This window comes from Lathyrus oleraceus, chromosome 1, assembly GCF_024323335.1.
Source record: "Lathyrus oleraceus cultivar Zhongwan6 chromosome 1, CAAS_Psat_ZW6_1.0, whole genome shotgun sequence".
Lineage (NCBI taxonomy): Eukaryota > Viridiplantae > Streptophyta > Magnoliopsida > Fabales > Fabaceae > Lathyrus > Lathyrus oleraceus.
The window spans coordinates 173044105-173064448 of NC_066579.1; the positions used below are offsets into that span (position 1 = coordinate 173044105).

General features: G+C 35.2%; 2 protein-coding genes across 2 annotated transcripts in view; both read right to left on the reverse strand.

Annotated features, from left to right (window-relative positions):
• Positions 1–20344, reverse strand: part of LOC127125682 (bifunctional UDP-glucose 4-epimerase and UDP-xylose 4-epimerase 1-like) — a 94113-nt gene that overhangs the window by 35396 nt on the left and 38373 nt on the right. The window lies entirely within an intron of this gene.
• On the reverse strand, positions 2289–3394 carry LOC127125673 (bifunctional UDP-glucose 4-epimerase and UDP-xylose 4-epimerase 1-like). Its single transcript, XM_051054473.1, has one exon. The coding sequence runs from the start codon at positions 3339–3341 to the stop codon at positions 2289–2291; it is 1053 nt and encodes a 350-aa protein (XP_050910430.1). The 5' UTR covers positions 3342–3394.

Consider the following 20344-nt stretch of genomic DNA (forward strand, 5'->3'; position numbering starts at 1 on the left):
TCATTTAGTTTGTAGGCCCACCTTCAAACGCAAAAGTAGATGCTGAGGAAGAAAATGGAGAAGAATCATATATAGATGATTTAGTTCACTCTTATGTTTGAGGCAGTAATAAACATGATCCCTTATTATATCAATTTTGTTAATAACATCGACTTCAACTCGATGATCACGAGTGTCCATCTCTATCTTTAGTCCCCCACTCGTATCGACATTATAGTACTTAAAGAGAGGAGTAATAAGATGTGCATATGGTAAATCACATTCTCAATCTTTCTGAAGCAGCAAATGCTTGCATGACAAGATAGACAGATTGAAGTTCTAGGTCATTGAATTAGCATGATTTGAATTCTTTGGAGGAAGGATATATCATAAACTTTAGAAGTGAACACTATCAAAACTATTAGAAAACCCTAATACTCTAAAGCTGAGAAGAAGATAAAACGCTAGCTATAAATATAAAGAATTAGAAAACCCTAATACTCTAAAGCTGAGAAGAAGATAAAACCCTAGCTATAAAAATAAAGAATTAGAAAACCCTAATACTCTAAAGCTGAGAAGAAGATAAAACGCTAGCTATAAAAATGAAGATTTTTTCATTTTCTTTAATACCTTCAAATGTACCAAAGACAGTACATATGTAAGACTAATAGGGATAAATAAAGTAAAATACTCAAACATCTCAATTAATAGCAACACCATTAACCCATGAAAACAATTTACTACCCTTTTCTTTCCGATTACAGTATAAAACATGAACAGACTCAGAAGCAAAATCATCAAGTTCCTGAAAAGTTAAAAATAGAGAGTCTAAAGTTTCCGCTCAACAAACTTTCGTCTGTTCCGTTGCTGGAAACAGAGATGAGAAGATGACAAATGTTAGTGTCTATTTTCTCTTTCCTTTTACTTTTTTTTTCTTTCTGAATTCTCAAACTTTTCTATGAAGAAAAGCTATTATTACTTGCACTGTTGCTTTGTTTTAGCCTTGCCTCATTTCTATAAAGAGAGGAGTAATAAGATGTGCATATGGTAAATCACATTCTCAATCTTTCTGAAGCAGCAAATGCTTGCATGACAAGATAGACAGATTGAAGTTCTAGGTCATTGAATTGAGCATGATTTGAATTCTTTGGAGGAAGGATATATGATAAACTTTAAAAGTGAACACTATCAAAACTATTAGAAAACCCTAATACTCTAAAGCTGAGAAGAAGATAAAACGCTAGCTATAAAAATAAAGAATTAGAAAACCCTAATACTCTAAAGCTGAGAAGAAGATAAAACCCTAGCTATAAAAATAAAGAATTAGAAAACCCTAATACTCTAAAGATGAGAAGAAGATAAAACGCTAGCTATAAAAATAAAGATTTTTTCATTTTCTTTAATACCTTCAAATGTACCAAAGACAGTACATATGTAAGACTAATAGGGATAAATAAAGTAAAATACTCAAACATATCAATTAATAGCAACACCATTAACCCATGAAAACAATTTACTACCCTTTTCTTTCCGATTACAGTATAAAACATGAACAGACTCAGAAGCAAAATCATCAAGTTCCTGAAAAGTTAAAATTAGAGAGTCTAAAGTTTCCGCTCAACAAACTTTCGTCTGTTCCGTTGCTGGAAACAGAGATGAGAAGATGACAAATGTTAGTGTCTTTTTTCTCTTTCCTTTTACTTTTTTTTTTCTGAATTCTCAAACTTTTCTATGAAGAAAAGCTATTATTACTTGCACTGTTGCTTTGTTTTAGCCTTGCCTCATTTCAATTTTATGTTACTATTGTCTTTGCTACATTCCTTTCAACCATCAAAATCGTAGCTTTGTAATAGCGAAGAAGAAACAGATGAAATTTTATGATATCTTGTTGTTTCATTTGTTTGTAAACCCTCTGAAGTTTCAATATTCATAGTCATTTAAACAGTTTGTGTTTATTAGGTAATTGGATGTTTGTTTTTAAATCGCGGAATTTGATATATCGCTATGAATCACATTCAAAGACTACTGTTAGAGTTTCAATTATGGTTACATTGCAGAGACGTTAGAAACCTTTGATGTCGCGGCTTAGATTGTAGTTTAACAACATTTTGTTAAACCCTATTACGTTTCAGAATTTTGAGCCATTTGAGCCATTTAAGCAATTTAGTTGTATTAGTTATTGAATGTTGGTTTCAATTAGCGGTTAAAATTAGTGTTTGACATATACATGCTTCAAGTACTCTTTAACAATGGGAGGCCTATTTGTATACAAAATATCGGTAGATGAGTAGTGTATTTGTCTAGCTTATTCAAGGCTTTCCCGAGTAACCCCACGGGTTGTTCTTTGCCCAATTCCACTGATCCCTGCACATCTCCTCCACACCATATTTGGCCTTCCAACCGAGTTCTCTCTCTGCTTTCTCTGTAGATGCATAAACCTCTATAGGATCTCCTGGCCTTCTCGGACACAATTTCAATGCGATTTTCTTACCAGAAGCTTTATTAAATGCGTCAACCATTTCAAGCACAGATGTACCGCGACCGGTTCCCAAATTGTAAGCCGTACAACCTATGTTTTTCGTTGCGAAAAGCTTTCTCAGGGCGGCAATGTGACCATTTGCTAAGTCCATCACGTGGATATAGTCCCGTACCGCAGAGCCATCCTTTGTAGGATAATCATGACCATATACATTGAGCTCGGGTAATCTTCCAACGGCTACTTGCTGTATATAAGGCATGAGGTTATTTGGGATGCCTCTAGGATCTTCACCCAGTTTACCACTTTCATGTGCCCCAACTGGATTAAAGTATCTCAGTAAAATGATTCTCCATTCCGGCTCAGCTTTCGAAATATCTCGTGCGATTTCTTCAAGGAAAAGCTTCGTCCGTCCATAAGGGTTCGTTGCTTGTAACTCAATATCCTCCACACATGGCATCTTTTTAGGTTGGCCATAAACAGTGGCAGACGATGAGAAAACCATGTTTTTGCAATTGTGCTTAGCCATAACTTCATAGAGGTTGATGGTGCCAACAAGATTATTATCAAAATAACGACGAGGATTTGCAACACTTTCACCAACTGCTTTTAACCCAGCAAAATGAATGACAGCATCGAATTTAGTTTTTGAGAAAAGTTTCTCCAAATCATCTTTATTCCTGAGATCTCCCAGTGTGAATTCAAGATTCTGTGAAAGGTTTGGACCAACAATTTCACGAACACGGTCCACTGCTTCCATAGCAGAATTATCAAAATTATCAATGATGGAAACATGAAACCCGTCTTTGAGAAGCTGAACAACAGTGTGAGCGCCAATGAAACCGGCCCCGCCGGTTACAAGTATCTTTTGCGATGAAGACGCCATATCTTGGAATAGGATAGATAGAGAGAGTCCTGGGATTTTGATGTTTTGAAAAAGTTGATAGATTTGAAATTTGAGTTTTGGATTTTATATACAGTAATGAAATATTATTAATTGCTATTTTTAGGTAATGGACAGAAAGTTGGATCTGGAATGATTTTGTTAGTTTTTACTATAACTTTTTTTCTCTCTGTAATCCATTTTTGTTTTGTTAAATTTGGCGTGCTGCTAATTTAAGATAAGATTAGTATTTTTGTTTTGTATGTGAGTTCCATTTTTAGCTTCTAAATTGGATTGCCAAGTAAGCTTCTTTTCAAGTGTGCGTCACCATTAATAGAATTATTATGTCAAACCTAAGATGGTATGACGAAGACAAAGAATCAGATCGTAAGCATTCATTGTCGTAAATAATTTTTTGATTGGCATTTCAAAAAATTTCAACAACCTTGAAGATTAAAACTAAATCAATTACTTGTGAGTATTACACTCGTCTGATTAAAATTTGTATTGGAGTTATTGCAGCTGAATTGATATCTGACGTCGTCACATGTAATTTTGAGTCGTAGAATTTAACAAACCTCCAACTCCAAGTACTTAATCTTATACAATGCAACTTGTTCTTTGGCAGTTTGCCGGTGATGATGAAGGAATGTTGTGTAAGTGAATCCATTGCATCTCTATACTTTACTTGCAGCGATTCTTTCAATTGCTTACCAAAATGATATATTTTGTAGTATTGATGTCAGTGTAGAACATATACTTTATCAGCAAGGCCGTCTTTGGAATCTGAAAATAGTTTTTATCTTGTTTGATTACTTGGCAGTAATTCTAGTAAGGTTTCTTTGATTTGAATGCTGGTTGCATCACAATCTAACCTCTTTTATTGAAAAATATGTTTTCTGAAATTATACAATACAATCTTGACATCCATTATTGTTTATTTATATACTGTCAATGTAGAGTGTTTACATTCTTAGTTAATCATAATAATTGTTGATCATTCAAGATGTTTGATAATTATCATAATTATCTTAAAACTTATGTTGATGAATGGTTGTTACCAATTTAACAGTTAAACATCTTTTTGCAATTGAAAATTGTTTCATAATTTGTCATTCCAATAACAAATAATTTGGTCTTGCACATGAAAATTGAAAATAAAAATCCATCCTCCTTTATGTTTTCCCTAGCTTTCTTGCACTATCACTAAAAATGGCTATGAATAAAAAACGTTTTTTTTAAATTAATTTGTTAATATATATATATATATATATATATATATATATATATATATATATATATATATATATATATATATATATATATATATATATATATATATATATGATTGTTTGACATGTTTTTCAAACGAAAAAAATTAAGAAGCTAGAAACACAAATGATATATATTCTGATTTGTTTTCTCCATCTGAATGGTATATCTAGTCCTTTTTTTAGAGGATTTTTTTGTTATGTATCAAGATTTTTAATTACAAGTCTCACACCAAGATTATTCTTAATGAACACTTAATACTCATACTCTTTACAATGAACACTTAATATTCAAACAAGAAAGTACACCACTTTTTTATTTTATATCATCTTTCACCAAACACTGGTGAATTAAGAATCACACAAATTCTTAAAAGATGAAGAATAATCTTTTATAGGCCGAAGAATCCCAAACCTAACATGAAAATATAATCCTTATCAATATTATTTTTCAGAACAATATCACTTTAAAGCTCAGGAATTTCGAGTTTCAGAATGTTTGATAAAATTTTCAATAGTCAAAAATTTGAATAACCACTTATAAATGTGTAAATTTCTTATGCAAAAGTTAAAAGTGTTTAGAAATTAAACATAAATTTATAGACTTTAAGAAGACACCATGAATCATTATTATACTTTGAAGAGGTATGATGAACCACTGCACAACTTGAATAATGCATAAAAAGACATTAGTTCGTGAAAAAATAGGTTGTCAGACTGATGTAATCGATTACATGTTTTTAATGTGAGAAAAAAATACATATCCAACATCATGTAATCGATTAAACATATATGGTAATCGATTACCATTGTGCTTTTACCTCTTTTATGTTGAAAACAGGTTACACCAACATGTAATTGATTATGTATGATAATCTATTACCATAATTATTTTTATCTTCTCTTTTTGTATGTTGGAAACAAGTTATTTTTTGATTTTATAAGTTTTTATAAGTCTTGAAGTGATATTTGAACTTAAAAGGTAATCTATCAAATGTAAAGACAAATACTTTAAAGACGTTTGACTTTAACTAATGAGTTTGTCATTTTGTGCTTTTGATATTTAAGGTCCTTTCATTTTTCTTATTTGTTGATATGGTTGTATTTATAAAAATTCAACCAAGATTATAAGAGACACCTTCTTCACAGTCTCCCTCTTTTCGATGATGAAAAACTACATCGTTTGGTAGTTTTTGTTTAGCATTTGATACTGATGACTTCTCGATAAGTGTACCGATAATTTCGCAATAGTAAAAAGATCGAGTCCACAGGGACTACCTTCAAGCAAGACAATATGTGTGCAATATATAGAAAACTAGTAAGAAGGCGTTTTCGAGTTTCAGTGCGAAAAGTAAATAAACGATTAAACAATATCATAAAAGAGGTTAGGTTGTGTTCTATAATCCCCTATTTCTCTATTGTTGATGATTGATGTCATGTATGAATGATCTTATCACCATAACACCACAACGAATTAAAAAAACTGTTATAGTCGATCCCTCACGAAATAACTCAATAACCAATACTTGGAGCTTCTTATCTCTAGTCCACCAGCGTAAGCATGGTTAGACGATGTATAAAACGTTAATTTCCTATGCCTCTACTCGGGTTCTCCTATTTCTATTCAACCAACATAAGTACAACAATTTCCTAGGTTTAACACATAGACTAATGGTCATTATTCCCTATATGCCCAAAATCAGATTAAAAGAGTATCTCACATAAAAAGCATTATGAACAAGAAGCAATTGAATGACATTATATATCAAAAGGTTCATACAATGGTTAAATCAACATAGAATCCAACAATATAGAAATATGTGTGAGTGCGACTTCCGTTAGATATGTTTGGTATGATGTCAAAATTACGATACTTTAACATTAATGTATATTGGACGGTATCCTCGGATTCTTTATGTGCATCATTGCATTAGGAAGCATATAAGTATTTGGAAACAACTTAGAAAAGGTCTTGCACGTGAAAATTGAAAATAAAAATCCATCCTCCTTTATGTTTTCCCTAGCTTTCTTGCACTATCATTAAAAATGGGTACGAATAAAAAAAGCTTTTTTAATTAATTTGATAACATATATATATATATATATATATATATATATATATATATATATATATATATATATATATATATATATAATTGCTTGACATGGTTTTTAAACGAAAAAAACATAAGAAGCTAGATTTTTTTTTATTTAAGTGCTTATTTTTGACAATTTACTTTAGTGGAGGCTGGTTTGTGAAGTTATAATTAATCCAAAAATAATAATAAGTAAAATGTGGAATATAAAATGTAAGGGAGAAGAGAAACACAAACATATATATTTTGGTTTTCTTTCTTCAACTGAATGGTATATCTAGTCCCTTTTTTTATTAGAGAAATTTTCACTATGTATCATGATTTTTAATTACAAGCATCATTTCAAGACTCTGAACAATGAACACTTAATACATTGACTCTTCATAATGAAAACTTAATACCCAAGCAAGAAAGCACACCACTTTCTATTTTATATCACCTTTCACCAAACCCTGATGAATTAAGAATCACATTAATTCTTAAGAGATGAAGAATAATCTTTTATAAGTTGAAAAATTCCAAACCTAACATGAAAATATAATCCTTAACAATATTACTTTTCAGAATAATATCACTTTAAGACTCAGAACTTTCGGATTTCAGAGTGTTTGATAAAATTTTCAATACTTGAAAATTTGAATAACCACTTTTAAATGTGTAATTTAAACAAGGATATATATTCTCGTTTTCTTTCTCCAACTGAATGGTACATCTAGTCTCTTTTTTGATTAGAGGATTTCTCACTATGTATCAAGATTTTTAATTACAATCTTCACATCAAGACTCTTCACAATGAACACTTAATACTCAAACAAGAAAGCACACCACTTTCTATTTTACATCATCTTTCATGATACACTATGATGAATTAAGAATCACACTAATTCTTAAGAGATGAAGAATAATCTTTTATAGACTGAAGAATCCAAAACCTAACATTAAAATATAATCCTTATCAATATTACTTTTCAGAATTATATCATTTTAAGGCTCAAAACTTTCAGATTTCAGAATGTTTGATAAAATTTTCAATACTTGAAAATTTGAAAAACCACCGATAAATATGTAAATTTCTTATGGAAAAGTTAATCCATCTTACCTCCTTCACCACCACACACTGCACCATCTTCTTCTTCTGCAGGTACCACTCCTGACTTCTATATTACAGAGGAGATGTGGCGTGACCACATGGCTAGAGAGCAAAGGCGTGACGACCTACTCTCTACCATCCAACAACAAATGACGGATAACATGCGCTTCATGCAAGAGTCGCAGTGGAGGACAGACAGGTCCTACGACACTGTTCTATAGTCCCTGCAAGTGATCACCGATACACAAGCCCGTCAACAACACTACCACCAGATACACATGGCACTCGTAGAAAACACTCAGGGTACCATTTTAGGTCACCTTCGAGACGTGAGGACCGCTCAGGATGCCCTGCAGGCGAGGATGGATCAGAGAGACCGTCGTCGTACCCGATCCCATCGTCCACCTCAGGATGGCGAGGGCACTAGTGGTCAGCAATAGGTTTCCATGTAACTCGTCCTTATCTTATTTCGAAACATTGGGGACAATGTTCGATTTAAGTGTGGGAGGAGACTCTATCGTCTTTTCTTTATTGTCTTTTCTCGTTTTCCTTTATCGCTTTTTCTTTACTGTTTTTAGATTGTTTATTTCCTTTTAGTTATTTATTTTGCTTTTTAGTATAATGCATGAGTCTGACGAGTCACCGAATATAGTAGATATTTAGTATAATCTAACCTCCCCATACCTTTAGCCCCGCCAAAATTTTTTTGCAAAAGAAAACAGTGCCATTCCGAAAAGCTTTCAGGTTTTAAAGACATGTTTTGAGTAAGGATGCGGTGACTTGGGAGAACTTTGCGAAACATCAGTATTATTTTAGCACCATAAACTTCGTAAGTATAGGAATCATTCCCAAAACCCCATATACCATGGCCTTAATCATCATTTCCGTATAAGTCCTCAGTAGTTTATCTCAGCAGTCAGCTTCGGCCTACGCATCCTCTACGTAGGGGACCGATGCAAATAAGTGAATGATCCAGAAAAACAAAAAAATAAAAGAAAGCAAAAAGGCAACTATGGTATAGGTGACCCTCACAAAGTCATTTAAACCAAAGGATTGTAAAAATTGCTAGAAAAACAAAAAGAAAAAGAAAAAGAAAGAAACTCACCCACTGTTGGTTGGTTCAGAGGTATCTGGCACTGAACTCGGTAGGGCGGATTACGATCCAATCCCCCACAACTACAGATGGGTCCAATAAAAGGGTTTACACATATTTATGTGCCAAAAAACCCATGCTCAGATCATAATCACTAACAGGTCACTCTACTATGAAGCATGTACGGATAACGGGCTTAATGTGATTGCGCCTGAATGAAAAGGACACAAAAAGAGATGAAGAGGCAAGCCTAGGTATTGTGGGATAATATGGGTTGGTTAATATAGGAATGAAGTTTATGTCCGTATTTGCGGATTAGTGTCATCATGATACCCTTAATTCACTCAGTTAGTACCTATCACTGCATCCCGACTTGAACTTAGAATTTTTACCTAAAGCACTCGTTTACACCCGTTTTTCTTTTATGAGCTTTTTAATGTTTTGCTTGAGGACAAGCAAAGGTTTAAGTGTGGGAGAGTTTGATAACACTGAAATTTACGTATTTTCGACTCCGATTTCACATGCATTCTAGTTGTTTTATTGTTATTTTGTTGTGTTATTACTGTGTTTTCCTTTGTTTTCAGGTTTTTACTTTAATCGGAGCCCCGATCGAGAAGAGGAGTGAAAAAGGGCTAAAAACCCTAAAATTCAGCATTTTGTTCTTGTGGCCTGCCCCATGGCTGGTGCCATAGACCCTGCCATGACGTGTCAAATTCAACTTCCATCAACTCCCACGTTTTCCCACTACTTCCACTAAGGCGCCCCATTGTGTGCTTGTGGCGGGCGCCACAAGAGGAAAAACGGTTCCCTCCTATTTTCAAGTTGAAGGGCATCCAAGTCATTTCCATCTTTTTACTTGCTTATAAATAGAAACGCGAATTCACTTTTACAATCATCCAAACTTAGAAAAGAGGCAAACTCAGAAGCAACTTTGTTTCACTTAGGCATATATTCAGTATTTTATAGTGGTAATCGCTTCGCATTGGAGTGTTACCACAATTGTGTAATCAAGTCTGTGATAGAGTCTATAATCGAGTTTGGAGCACTTTGGAAGGAAGTTAATCCTGCCGCCATTTTCATTTCCGCATTGCAATTTACTCAGCCCTCCGATTGGAGCAGGTTTTTATTACTTGTCTTTATCTTATTTATTTCCCGCACTCGCCTTTACTTTATTTATTTCCCGCACTCGCTTTTACTTTATTTATTTCCCGCACTCGCCTTTACTTTATTTATTTCCCGCACTCGCCTTTAATTTATTTATTTCCCGCACTCGCTTCAAATTATTTATTTCCTCGCACTCGCTTTAAATTATTTATTTCCTCGCACTCGCACTACTTTTATTTATTTTCCGCACTCGCACTACTTTTATTTACTTTCCGCACTCACACTACTTTTATTTAAATTAATGCACTTTTACATTACCATGTCTAACTAAATCTAAAAGGTTAGAATGTAAGGATCGTAATTGAACCGATAATCCGTACAATTGTTCGTAGAAACACTTAAGGGCTATTTTAACTTTCAACTTAAGTTTTCCCGCACTTCAATTCCGTTGGGTAAGATCGAAAACCGTCCAACGTCTTTATAAACTTAATTGTTTTTAACTATTTCAAAAACAGCGAAAGCGCTTTGTTTAGTTCATTAGGAGTTTTTAACATTAAGAAGAAAAGAGATTTTAAAACTATTTTCGGACGCGTTTATAAGTTTAGAGTCTGGTTCGTAAGAACCTCTTTTGGTTAAGAAATCCAGGTTATAATACTTTTCAACTTAGTCAAGATACTATATTTCTTAAAAATAGGTTTACTACTCTAACGCAATGCGCGCCTTTTTATAAGTGACAATAAGAGGGTTTGATTAGGGAGTACAACTCGGTTCTGAATACGCGAAAGCGACAGTTCCTGTTAAATTAGTTCTTTTCAAAGTAGGAAACATTGCCCGTAAGTAGTTCTATTAGCAAGTACCTGGATTATTAATTGGTTATGTGAATTACATTCGACCCTGTCTTTATTAATTAAATCTATTTAAATACTTTACTTTTCATTGCACACTATAAAAACACCTATTTTGATTGCCTTTGATAAACACCATAACAACAGATAACGATAGCTTGACACTTGGTCTCTGTGGATTCGACAATCTTTTATATTACTCTGACGCGTTCGTATACTTGCGAAAAACAACGCATCATGGTGCTTCCCTATTCCCACCCCTAGTCCTAACGCGTCCCCTTGCCGTTTGCCGTTGTGGTTGGGTCGAAGTCCCTTCAATGTTGTAGGAAAGGCGGGTGCCCTCTGCGCCCTCATGGCTTTGTCTCGGTGGGACAAACTGACTCCTGTTGGGTGCGCCCTCGAAATGTGGCCTTTGGTAGTTGAGGGTTGAATCGGGTTGGCTAAAGAACAATGTCTGTTGTGGTGTGTAGTAGTCTTGTTGGTAATCCTCTTGTATACCTGTGTCGGGGCTAAGTGGAGGACTGGAAGAGCCCGGGACATCGTCGTGATGGAAGTGTTGGGATTGGTGTTGGTGGGGGGATTGAGTTTGTGGTAGGTGTTGGGACTGTTGATGGTGGTGGGAATGTTGAGGTTGGTGTTGGTAATCTTCATGATATTGGGGTTGAGTTTGTGGTATGTAGTGTTGATTTGGTTGGGGGGTGGACATGTGTTGTGGTGGTTGTTGTTGGTAATACGGTGGTGGTGGTTGTTGGTAATACGGTGGTGGTGGTTGTTGTTGGTAATATGGTGGTGATTGTTGTTGTTGGTAATATTGTGGTGCTTGTTGTTGTTGGGAATATTGTGGTGGTTGTTGTTGTTGGAAATATGGTTGTTGCATTCGAGGATCGTCCAAATAGAACGGGTCAGACACAATCATTTCTGGATTTGTATTTTCTCTATACCAATCTACATATTCCCTTGTCGACTTCATTTCGTTGGGCGCCACCGGAAATTGTAGAACATAGTGGGCACGCTCTTTCCACATTTTACGGAACTCCTTTGCAAATGCCTTCCAATTTTGGGCATACCACTGGTGGCTGACTTTTTTAAGATGTCAAGGTTCCAAAGACATTGGGGGGCCTGGGATTTCTTGATGCATTCCGAATTGTAGTTTGACACGGTCACTTTGGTGCATCTCCACAGTGGTGAACCGCATGATAGCCGTTTTTGCTGTCCAAACAGCTGCATCTTCGGGGTTGGGTTGATGTTCCAATCCCAAATATGGCCTCCAAATAAACTGCAAAGAAAAAAATAAATATGTTATTTATTGATAATGCTTGATATTAATAAATTAGTTAGAAGATGAATGATTTAGTGGTAATACATCTTGTGCTCGGAGACGATCCAAGAGTTGACGATAAAATATTATTTTATTTTTCGGGGTAAGACTGTAATCTAGTCCGGTTGCAATGAAGCTAAACAAAAAAAGATAAATAATATTATTTACAAATATTTATAGAATAAATATACAAAATGAAATAACATCATAAATTTACCTAGTTGCGTAGGGGAAGGAGTAGACGTTAGGATTTTCGGGGGCTAGCCTCGGCAATCTCCACCACCCCCATGTTTGGAGCAAAAAAGCACATCCAGAAAATGTACAGTGGTCATTTTGTGCATTTTTATACAAAGAGCTATATAGGAAAGCCAATACAGCAGAACCCCAACTATACGTGCTTATTCTATCTATGTCCTCGAGCAAACTCAAGTACATAAAGTTTATGCTATTTCCCGTGCCTTCGGGAAATAGCAAGTTCCCAAACAATAACATAATGTAAAACCTTGTTTTTATTATTTTTTCTTGTTCGGACGAATCCTCAGTCAAATTTATAGAGTCGTGGTAAAATTGGAGGCTCGATAGTTTAATACCCTGGCCCCTTGCTTTTGCAGATCCCTCACCCTCGACCAGATCTACGCCCAACATTTGGACACATAGTTTGTTGGGCTGTTGAACATTTCCAGTCACAGGCTTACCATCTATTCGAAGATCCTAAAGCATGTACACGTGCTCTAGTGTGACGGTACATTCACCAATTGGTAGGTGAAAAGTGTGTGTCTCTGGTCTCCAACGTTCACACAAAGCAAGAATAAATTTCACATCAATTGTGGCATTTACCACATGCATAACATGACCGAACCCCACACGCTCTATGTAAGGTACGCACCATGGGTCTGGATAAGGCATAGGGTGTGAACGTTGACGAAATTTCTTGGGATCCTTTAAAAACAAACAATATAAACAATCATTAGATTGGAGTTTTAAAAAATAAATTGTAAACATACGAAAGAGGCAATGTTCAAGAAAAACTTATGAACGAGGCAATGTTTTCCCTAGTGCCTCTGTGTTCTTGGCCCATGGTAAGAAGAGACATGATTGCAATGTAGAACGTAGGTTTGTTGATGAAAAGTTTCACCGGAGTTCTCTGAATAAAAGTGTTAGTGGCTGATGAAAATTTTCAAGAATTACCTGCTATTTATAACCGTATTCAAATAGTATGAATATGTAAAAAAATTGGACACGTGTAACGCATGCAAAAATCTGGGAAGGAGCAACGCATGCAAAGTTGGCTGGGAATCTTGCAGGCTAGGTGGAGTTGCATGCATGTCTTCACATAAGACACGTCTACTGCATGCATCAGTAGGTCAGGATAAGACATGAACTCGCCACTCTAGGTGATGAATACATTAAAGTCTTGTCTTGTCTGAGAATCTTGCAGGCTAGGTGGAGCTGCATGCATGTAATAATTTTGACACGTCTACTGCATGCATCAGTAGGTCAGGATAAGACATGAACTCGCCACTCTAGGTGGAGAATACATTAAAGTCTTGTATTGTCTGAAAATCTTGCAGGCTAGGTGGAGCTGCATGCATGTAATAATTTTGACACGTCTACTGCATGCATCAGTAGGTCAGAATAAGACATGAACTCGCCACTCTAGGTGGCGAATACATTAAAGTCTTGTCTTGTCTGAGAATCTTGCAGGCTAGGTGGAGCTGCATACATGTAATAATTTTGACACGTCTACTGCATGCATCAGTAGGTCAGGATAAGATATGAACTCGCCACTCTAGGTGGCAAATACATTAAAGTCTTGTATTGTCTTGTATTGGCTAGGTGGAGCTGCATGCATGTAGAGATAAGGAGACTTAAATGGATACTTAAATATTTAGTTAAATTGATTCAATTGATAACTAGAGAAAAATTATATGAAGGTTGGGAGTCCAAATCTAAATACTAGGTGGTGAAGACATTTGATGGATAGGCATGCGTGGGAATCTTGCAGACTAGGTGGTGAAGACATTTGATGGATAGGCATGCGTGGGAATCTTGCAGACTAGGTGGTGAAGACATTTGATGGATAGGCATGCGTGGGAATCTTGCAGACTAGGTGGTGAAGACATTTGATGGATAGGCATGCGTGAGAATCTTGCAGGCTAGGTGCAGGCTAGGTGGATAGGTTAGCATGCATTGGTACAGATTAGGTTGCACTTGTCTTGTCTAGGGGAAGGCTTGGTGGATGTGTGAGTATAAGTATTCACACAAATTTTCACAAAGGTATTCACAAAATCTTCACAATATCTTCACATATATCTTCACAATATCTTCACAAAATCTTCACAATATCTTCACAAAATCTTCACAATATCTTCACATATCATGGCATCTTCATCACAATACAAAATCAAAGCTCACGTGAATGGTGAGACTTATGAATATGATATGTCTGGCTTCCTATTTAGAAACACCAATTGCACTCGTTTTTGTCTAAATAGAGGAGCTGACTTCTCTTATCTGAAAAAAAAAGATTGAGTCCAAACTTAGACAACCTGTGTCCCAAATTTTTTATCAACAACCTTTTTTTACTGAAAATAACTCAGTCAGGTTTTATAAGTCATTGATTCAAAATGACATGGAGGCACAATACATGTTTCGTAACCATGAGTATTTTGGTTACAATTATATAGTGTTGTACATTGTGTTGGAACAGTTTCAACCAACTCAGAATATTCAGTCACAGGTTATTGATCCTGTGGTTGATGACGAACAAGATGTTGAACACCCCGTTGAAGACGATGTGGTTGATGATGCAGAAGACGTGGTTGATGACTTGGTGAACCGTGATTCCGAAGACGAAGACCAAGTACAAATACCTATAGCGCAACGCTACTCACCGCCTGCGCACTTCACAACCCTTAACTTGGGCGAGGATGAGCCCTCATCAGATATGTTCTACAACCCATATATGAGGTCTGATGAGGAGTTAAAGAAGGGTGACCAATTTCGGACCAAGGAAGAGTGTCTGTTAGCAATAAAAAACTGGCACTTGAAAAACTGTGTTGACTACGATGTTAACAAATCAAACCCGGAAAGATATGTTATTTTATGCAAAAACCCGGAGTGTGGGTATAGGTTGATGGCATCGTACAAGAAGAAACATAATGCGTGGGTGATAGGGTTCATTTCTCAAGCTCACACTTGCGTCAACACAAACATGACACAAGATTATCGCAAACTTAGCCATGATATGATCTGCCATTCCATAATACCTCTTGTTGAAGTTGACCCGTCACTCAAGGTCAAAACTATTATCTCCCATTGTGTTGCTGTTTTCAAATATACACCGTCGTACAGAAAGGCTTAGTTAGCGAAAACCAAGGCAATTGAACTGGTATACGGTAATTGGGAGGAATCATACAAACAACTTCCGCGTTACCTGGCTGCACTACATTTGTATTCACCTGGGACGGTTTCTATAATGGAGACCTTGTCGGCACAATCCCCTGACGGAACTCGTCTAGAAGGTAATGGAATATTACATAGACTTTTCTGGGCATTCCGTCCCTACATCATCGGTTTCACATTCTGCAAGCCGCTTATTCAAGTCGATGGAACTTGGCTGCATGGGAAATACAAAGGATCGTTACTGATGGCGGTCGCACAAGATGGAAATTCTAATATTTTCCCAGCCTTTGCATTGGTAGAAGGAGAAACGGTTGTTGCTTGGAGTTTCTTCCTTAAGAATCTCCGAACGCACGTGACTCCACAAGATGGCATCTGTTTGATTTCTGACAGGCACGCTTCTATAGACAGTGCATACAATAATCCAGGAAATGGTTGGCATGACCCCCCGTCTACGCATGTCTACTGCATCAGGCATATTGCTCAAAATTTTGTGCGGGAGTTCAAAGATAATTTCTTGAAGCAAAATTTGATAAACGCGGGGTATGCATTAAACCAACCTGGATTCCAATACTACCGCCGGGAAATAGTGTTGGCAAATTCTGATGCAGGGAGCTGGATCGATAATATTGACAGAGCAAAGTGGACTAGGTCATACGACGATGGGGTGAGGTGGGGCCACATGACAACAAATCTTGTGGAATTAATGAACGACGTCTTTAAGGGCATACGTAACCTCCCGGTAACCGCTTTGGTGAGTGCGACCTATTTTCGGATGGCAACGTTGTTCGTAACAAGAGGGAAGCGCTGGCATGAAGTGTTACCGACGAGTCAAGTATATAGTGATGCCTGCATGAAGTTTATGAGGCAGGAATCTGCCAAAGCCAGCAGCCATCGGGTTACGGAATTCGACCGCCATGGCCACACTTTTAGTGTCAAGGAAACAATTGACCACAACCAGGGGCTGCCCAGACAAGAGTATAGGGTCCTAATACCAGACTGTTGGTGCGACTGTGGTCAATTTCAGGTCTATCGTATGCCTTGTTCCCATGTCATTGCAGCGTGTTCACACAGCCACTTCGATGCATTGTCGCTAGTGTCTCCCATCTACAAAGTTGCAACATTGCTAAATGTATACGACAATCCCTTTCCGGTGGTAGCATTGGAGGCATATTGGCCAGAGTATGACGGGGAAATTGTTTGGCACAACGAATCGATGCGGCGGAATAAAAGTGGTCGCCAAAACAGCAGGCGCATTAGAACTGAAATGGACGTCGCAGAGAAAATGCAGAGGAAGTGTAGCATATGTCGACAACTGGGGCATAATAAGAACAAATGTCCATATCGTGGATCTAGTTCCACAATATAGTTTTCATATTCATAACTCTTTGTACCAATGCTATTTATCAATAAAGTTTATTTTTTATTCCAAATAGAAGATGACACTGGAACAACAAACACAGACATCTAACATTACAACAACAATTACTAAAACAAAAACGAATACTGGAACAAGAACAAGTACTAAAACAAGAACAAGTAATAGAACAATAACAAATACAAGAACATAAACACAAACAACCATTAAAATCTAGGAAATTACAACAGTTAACACTATGTCATCTGATCCATGCATCATTTGGATGCAATCAATGTCGCTTTCAACTTCAACCCACCAACATTCCGTTTCTCCAGTTTCAAATGAGAACCTTCTTCTAAGCCTCTGAATCCTTCTGATGACTTCACCAGGTTGGTAATCTCCCTCTAACCAAGACATCAAGGACCTTTTTAGTTGGTCCAACGAACGGATGTTCCAAAATTTCATCTCCATTGGGGGTTTCACAGGCGAGAAAATAACATACCCATCCCTTTTTAAGATTACTGGTTTAGGATCCGGCCGCCTTGATGATGTTCGTTGCCATGATGACGGTCTGGGGGATGCCATGAACTCAACTTGATAGAGAAAGTGATAGGAAATAGTGGTGAAGAAAATGCAAGGAAATAACACTTTATTTATAGGAAAAAATCTAGGTTGTACATCAATGTACTTAACCCTAATTAGTCTTAGGGAGAATTAGGGTTTGAATTAGGTCATAACTACCAAACTCTAATTATAACCGATCAATAAACCCTAATTATAATTGATTAATTAACCCTAACATGATTAACCCTAATTCTCTCAAAAATTTGTAAATAATATTATTTTGTTATAAATTAAATTAATATATATAAATTTATATATATATATATATATATATATATATATATATATATATATATATATATATATATATATATATATATATATATATATATATATATATATATATATATATATATATATATATATATATATATATATCTTGTAAATAATATTATTTATATATATATGTATTAATATAAATTATAATAAATATAAATTAATAAATTTAAAATAAGTTAAAAAAGATTTAAAAAAATAATTAAAAACATATTAAAAAAAAAATGGAAATAGGAGTAGGCGCCACTCTTAGTGACGACTTATTAAATTTAAGGGTAGGCGCCATCTAGGGTGGCGTCCATGGCCATTTTAGGGCAAAAAATGCCCATATATATAACTTTTTTGAAAATATGGATATTTTTGGAAAAAAAATTTAAAATTTGAATATTTAAAAAAAATCTTCAGTATTCCTCTCTAATCTTATAAAAAAAAAGTCCTCTCCCACTGTATAAATTTTGAAATATGGATTCATGTACAATACAATAAACCAAATTCACCCAGAAATGCACTCAATGCAGCGGTGTTTGAATTAGGAAGTTAGGAAGCTAGATTTTTTTTGAATTTAAGTGCTTAATTATGGCAATTTATTTTTGTGGAGGCAAATTTGTGAAGTTATAATTAATCCAGAAATAATAATAAGTAAAACGCAGAATATAAAAGGTAAGAGAGAAGTAAAACACAAATATATATATGATTTGCTTTCTCCAATTGAATGATATATCTAGTATTTTTTTTATTATGTATTAAGATATTTAATTATAAACCTCACATTAAGATTTTTTACAATAAACACTTAATATCGAGACTCTTCACAATGAACTGATAATATCTAAGAAAAAAATACACCACTTTCTAATTTACATCATCTTTCACCAAACATTAAGATGAATTAAGAATCACACTCATTCTTAAGAAAAACATGCATATCTTTTGTGCCCCTTTTAACATTATAAAAAAAATAAGAAAAACAATAATAATTCATGTGGCATCCAACAAACATAACATAAAAACATAGAGAAAACACATACGATAGTTAATGAAACAAGGATAGAACAACCATCAAACAATTCACATAGACAATGCAAATAACAATGAAAATCACAAACATAAATAAGTCATAAAGCATGCAGCTATGCCATAAGGGCTAAAAGAGTAACTAAAATCATCATCCTCCTCCTGAAATGCCTCTAGTTGATTCAGCCTTTGTGAGATACCATCCATATCATGTCTAAGTCCATTTAATTATTGAGTTATAAATCTTCAAACGCTAAGTAACTCATCCATAATGATTTAGTTTGTAGGCCCACCTTCAAGTGCAGAAGTAGATGTCGAAGGAGAAAATGTAGAAAGAGCATATGTAGATGAATTTAGTTCACTCTTATGTTTGAGGTAGTAATCAACATGATCCCTTACTATATCCATTTGCTAATAACATCGATTTCAACTCGATGATCACAATTGTCGATATCTATAATTAGTCCCCCACTCGTATTGACATTATAGTACTTAAGGAGACGAGTGATAAAATGTGCATATCGTAAATCATATTCCCAATCTTTCTATAGCAGCAAATGCTTGCATGACAAGATAGACTGATTAAAGTTCTAGGTCATTGATTTGAGGATGATTTGAATTATTTGGAGGAAGGATATATCATAGGCTCTAAAAGTGAGCAGTATTAAAACTATTAGAAAACCCTAATACTCTAAAGCTGAGAAGAAGATAAAACGCTAGCTATAAAACTAAAGACTTTTTCATTTCTTTAATACCTTCAAATGTGTCAAAGATACTACATATATAAGACTAAAAGGGATAAATAAAGTAAAGTACTCAAACATCTAAATGCTAAAAAGGCCTAACTAAATAATAGTTAAAGTTTAAGCTCTAATGCATATTTTGGTTTCTTAACTTAATTTTAGCTTTCACTTTCGTCCTTTATTTAGTAAGCGTTCATTTTAAGTCCCTCAAATCACGCTATGTTACTCACATTGGTCTTTTCTGTTAAAATTTGTCAAAAACTGTTAGCTTAAGTAGACATGGAATCCAGCTGGTATTACTTTGGTTGACATGAAATTATATTAATTGACTTGGAATATTTATTTCATTAAACATAAATTTAGAAGTAAAAAAAAGATGATAAAACATTGTATTCTTTAGAAGTTGAAACATTGTAAGCCCTAATTCTATCTTCATTTTCACTTCTAAACACAAGACCTAGCTATCTTTTCAGTTTCACTGTGTGCGACTGTTGGCTCCTAATTTTGACGTCCATTTTAGAGTTAAGAAATGGAAATCTCTGTGAAGATTTTCGACTGAATCTGATATTGGGAGTTCTAGTCGAAAATTCCCAGATGAGAGGATCAAGATGCAACAGAGACTTAGAAATATTCTTTAGTGTTTGAAGACGTTTTTGACGAGAGATTCAAATTCAAATAAAGGAGAAAACTTTTGCTCTTATCTGAATTGCTGAGGGTACACGTGGAGTATAGTGGATAGTTGCATCCATGCAAAGCGCCATTTATCTCGA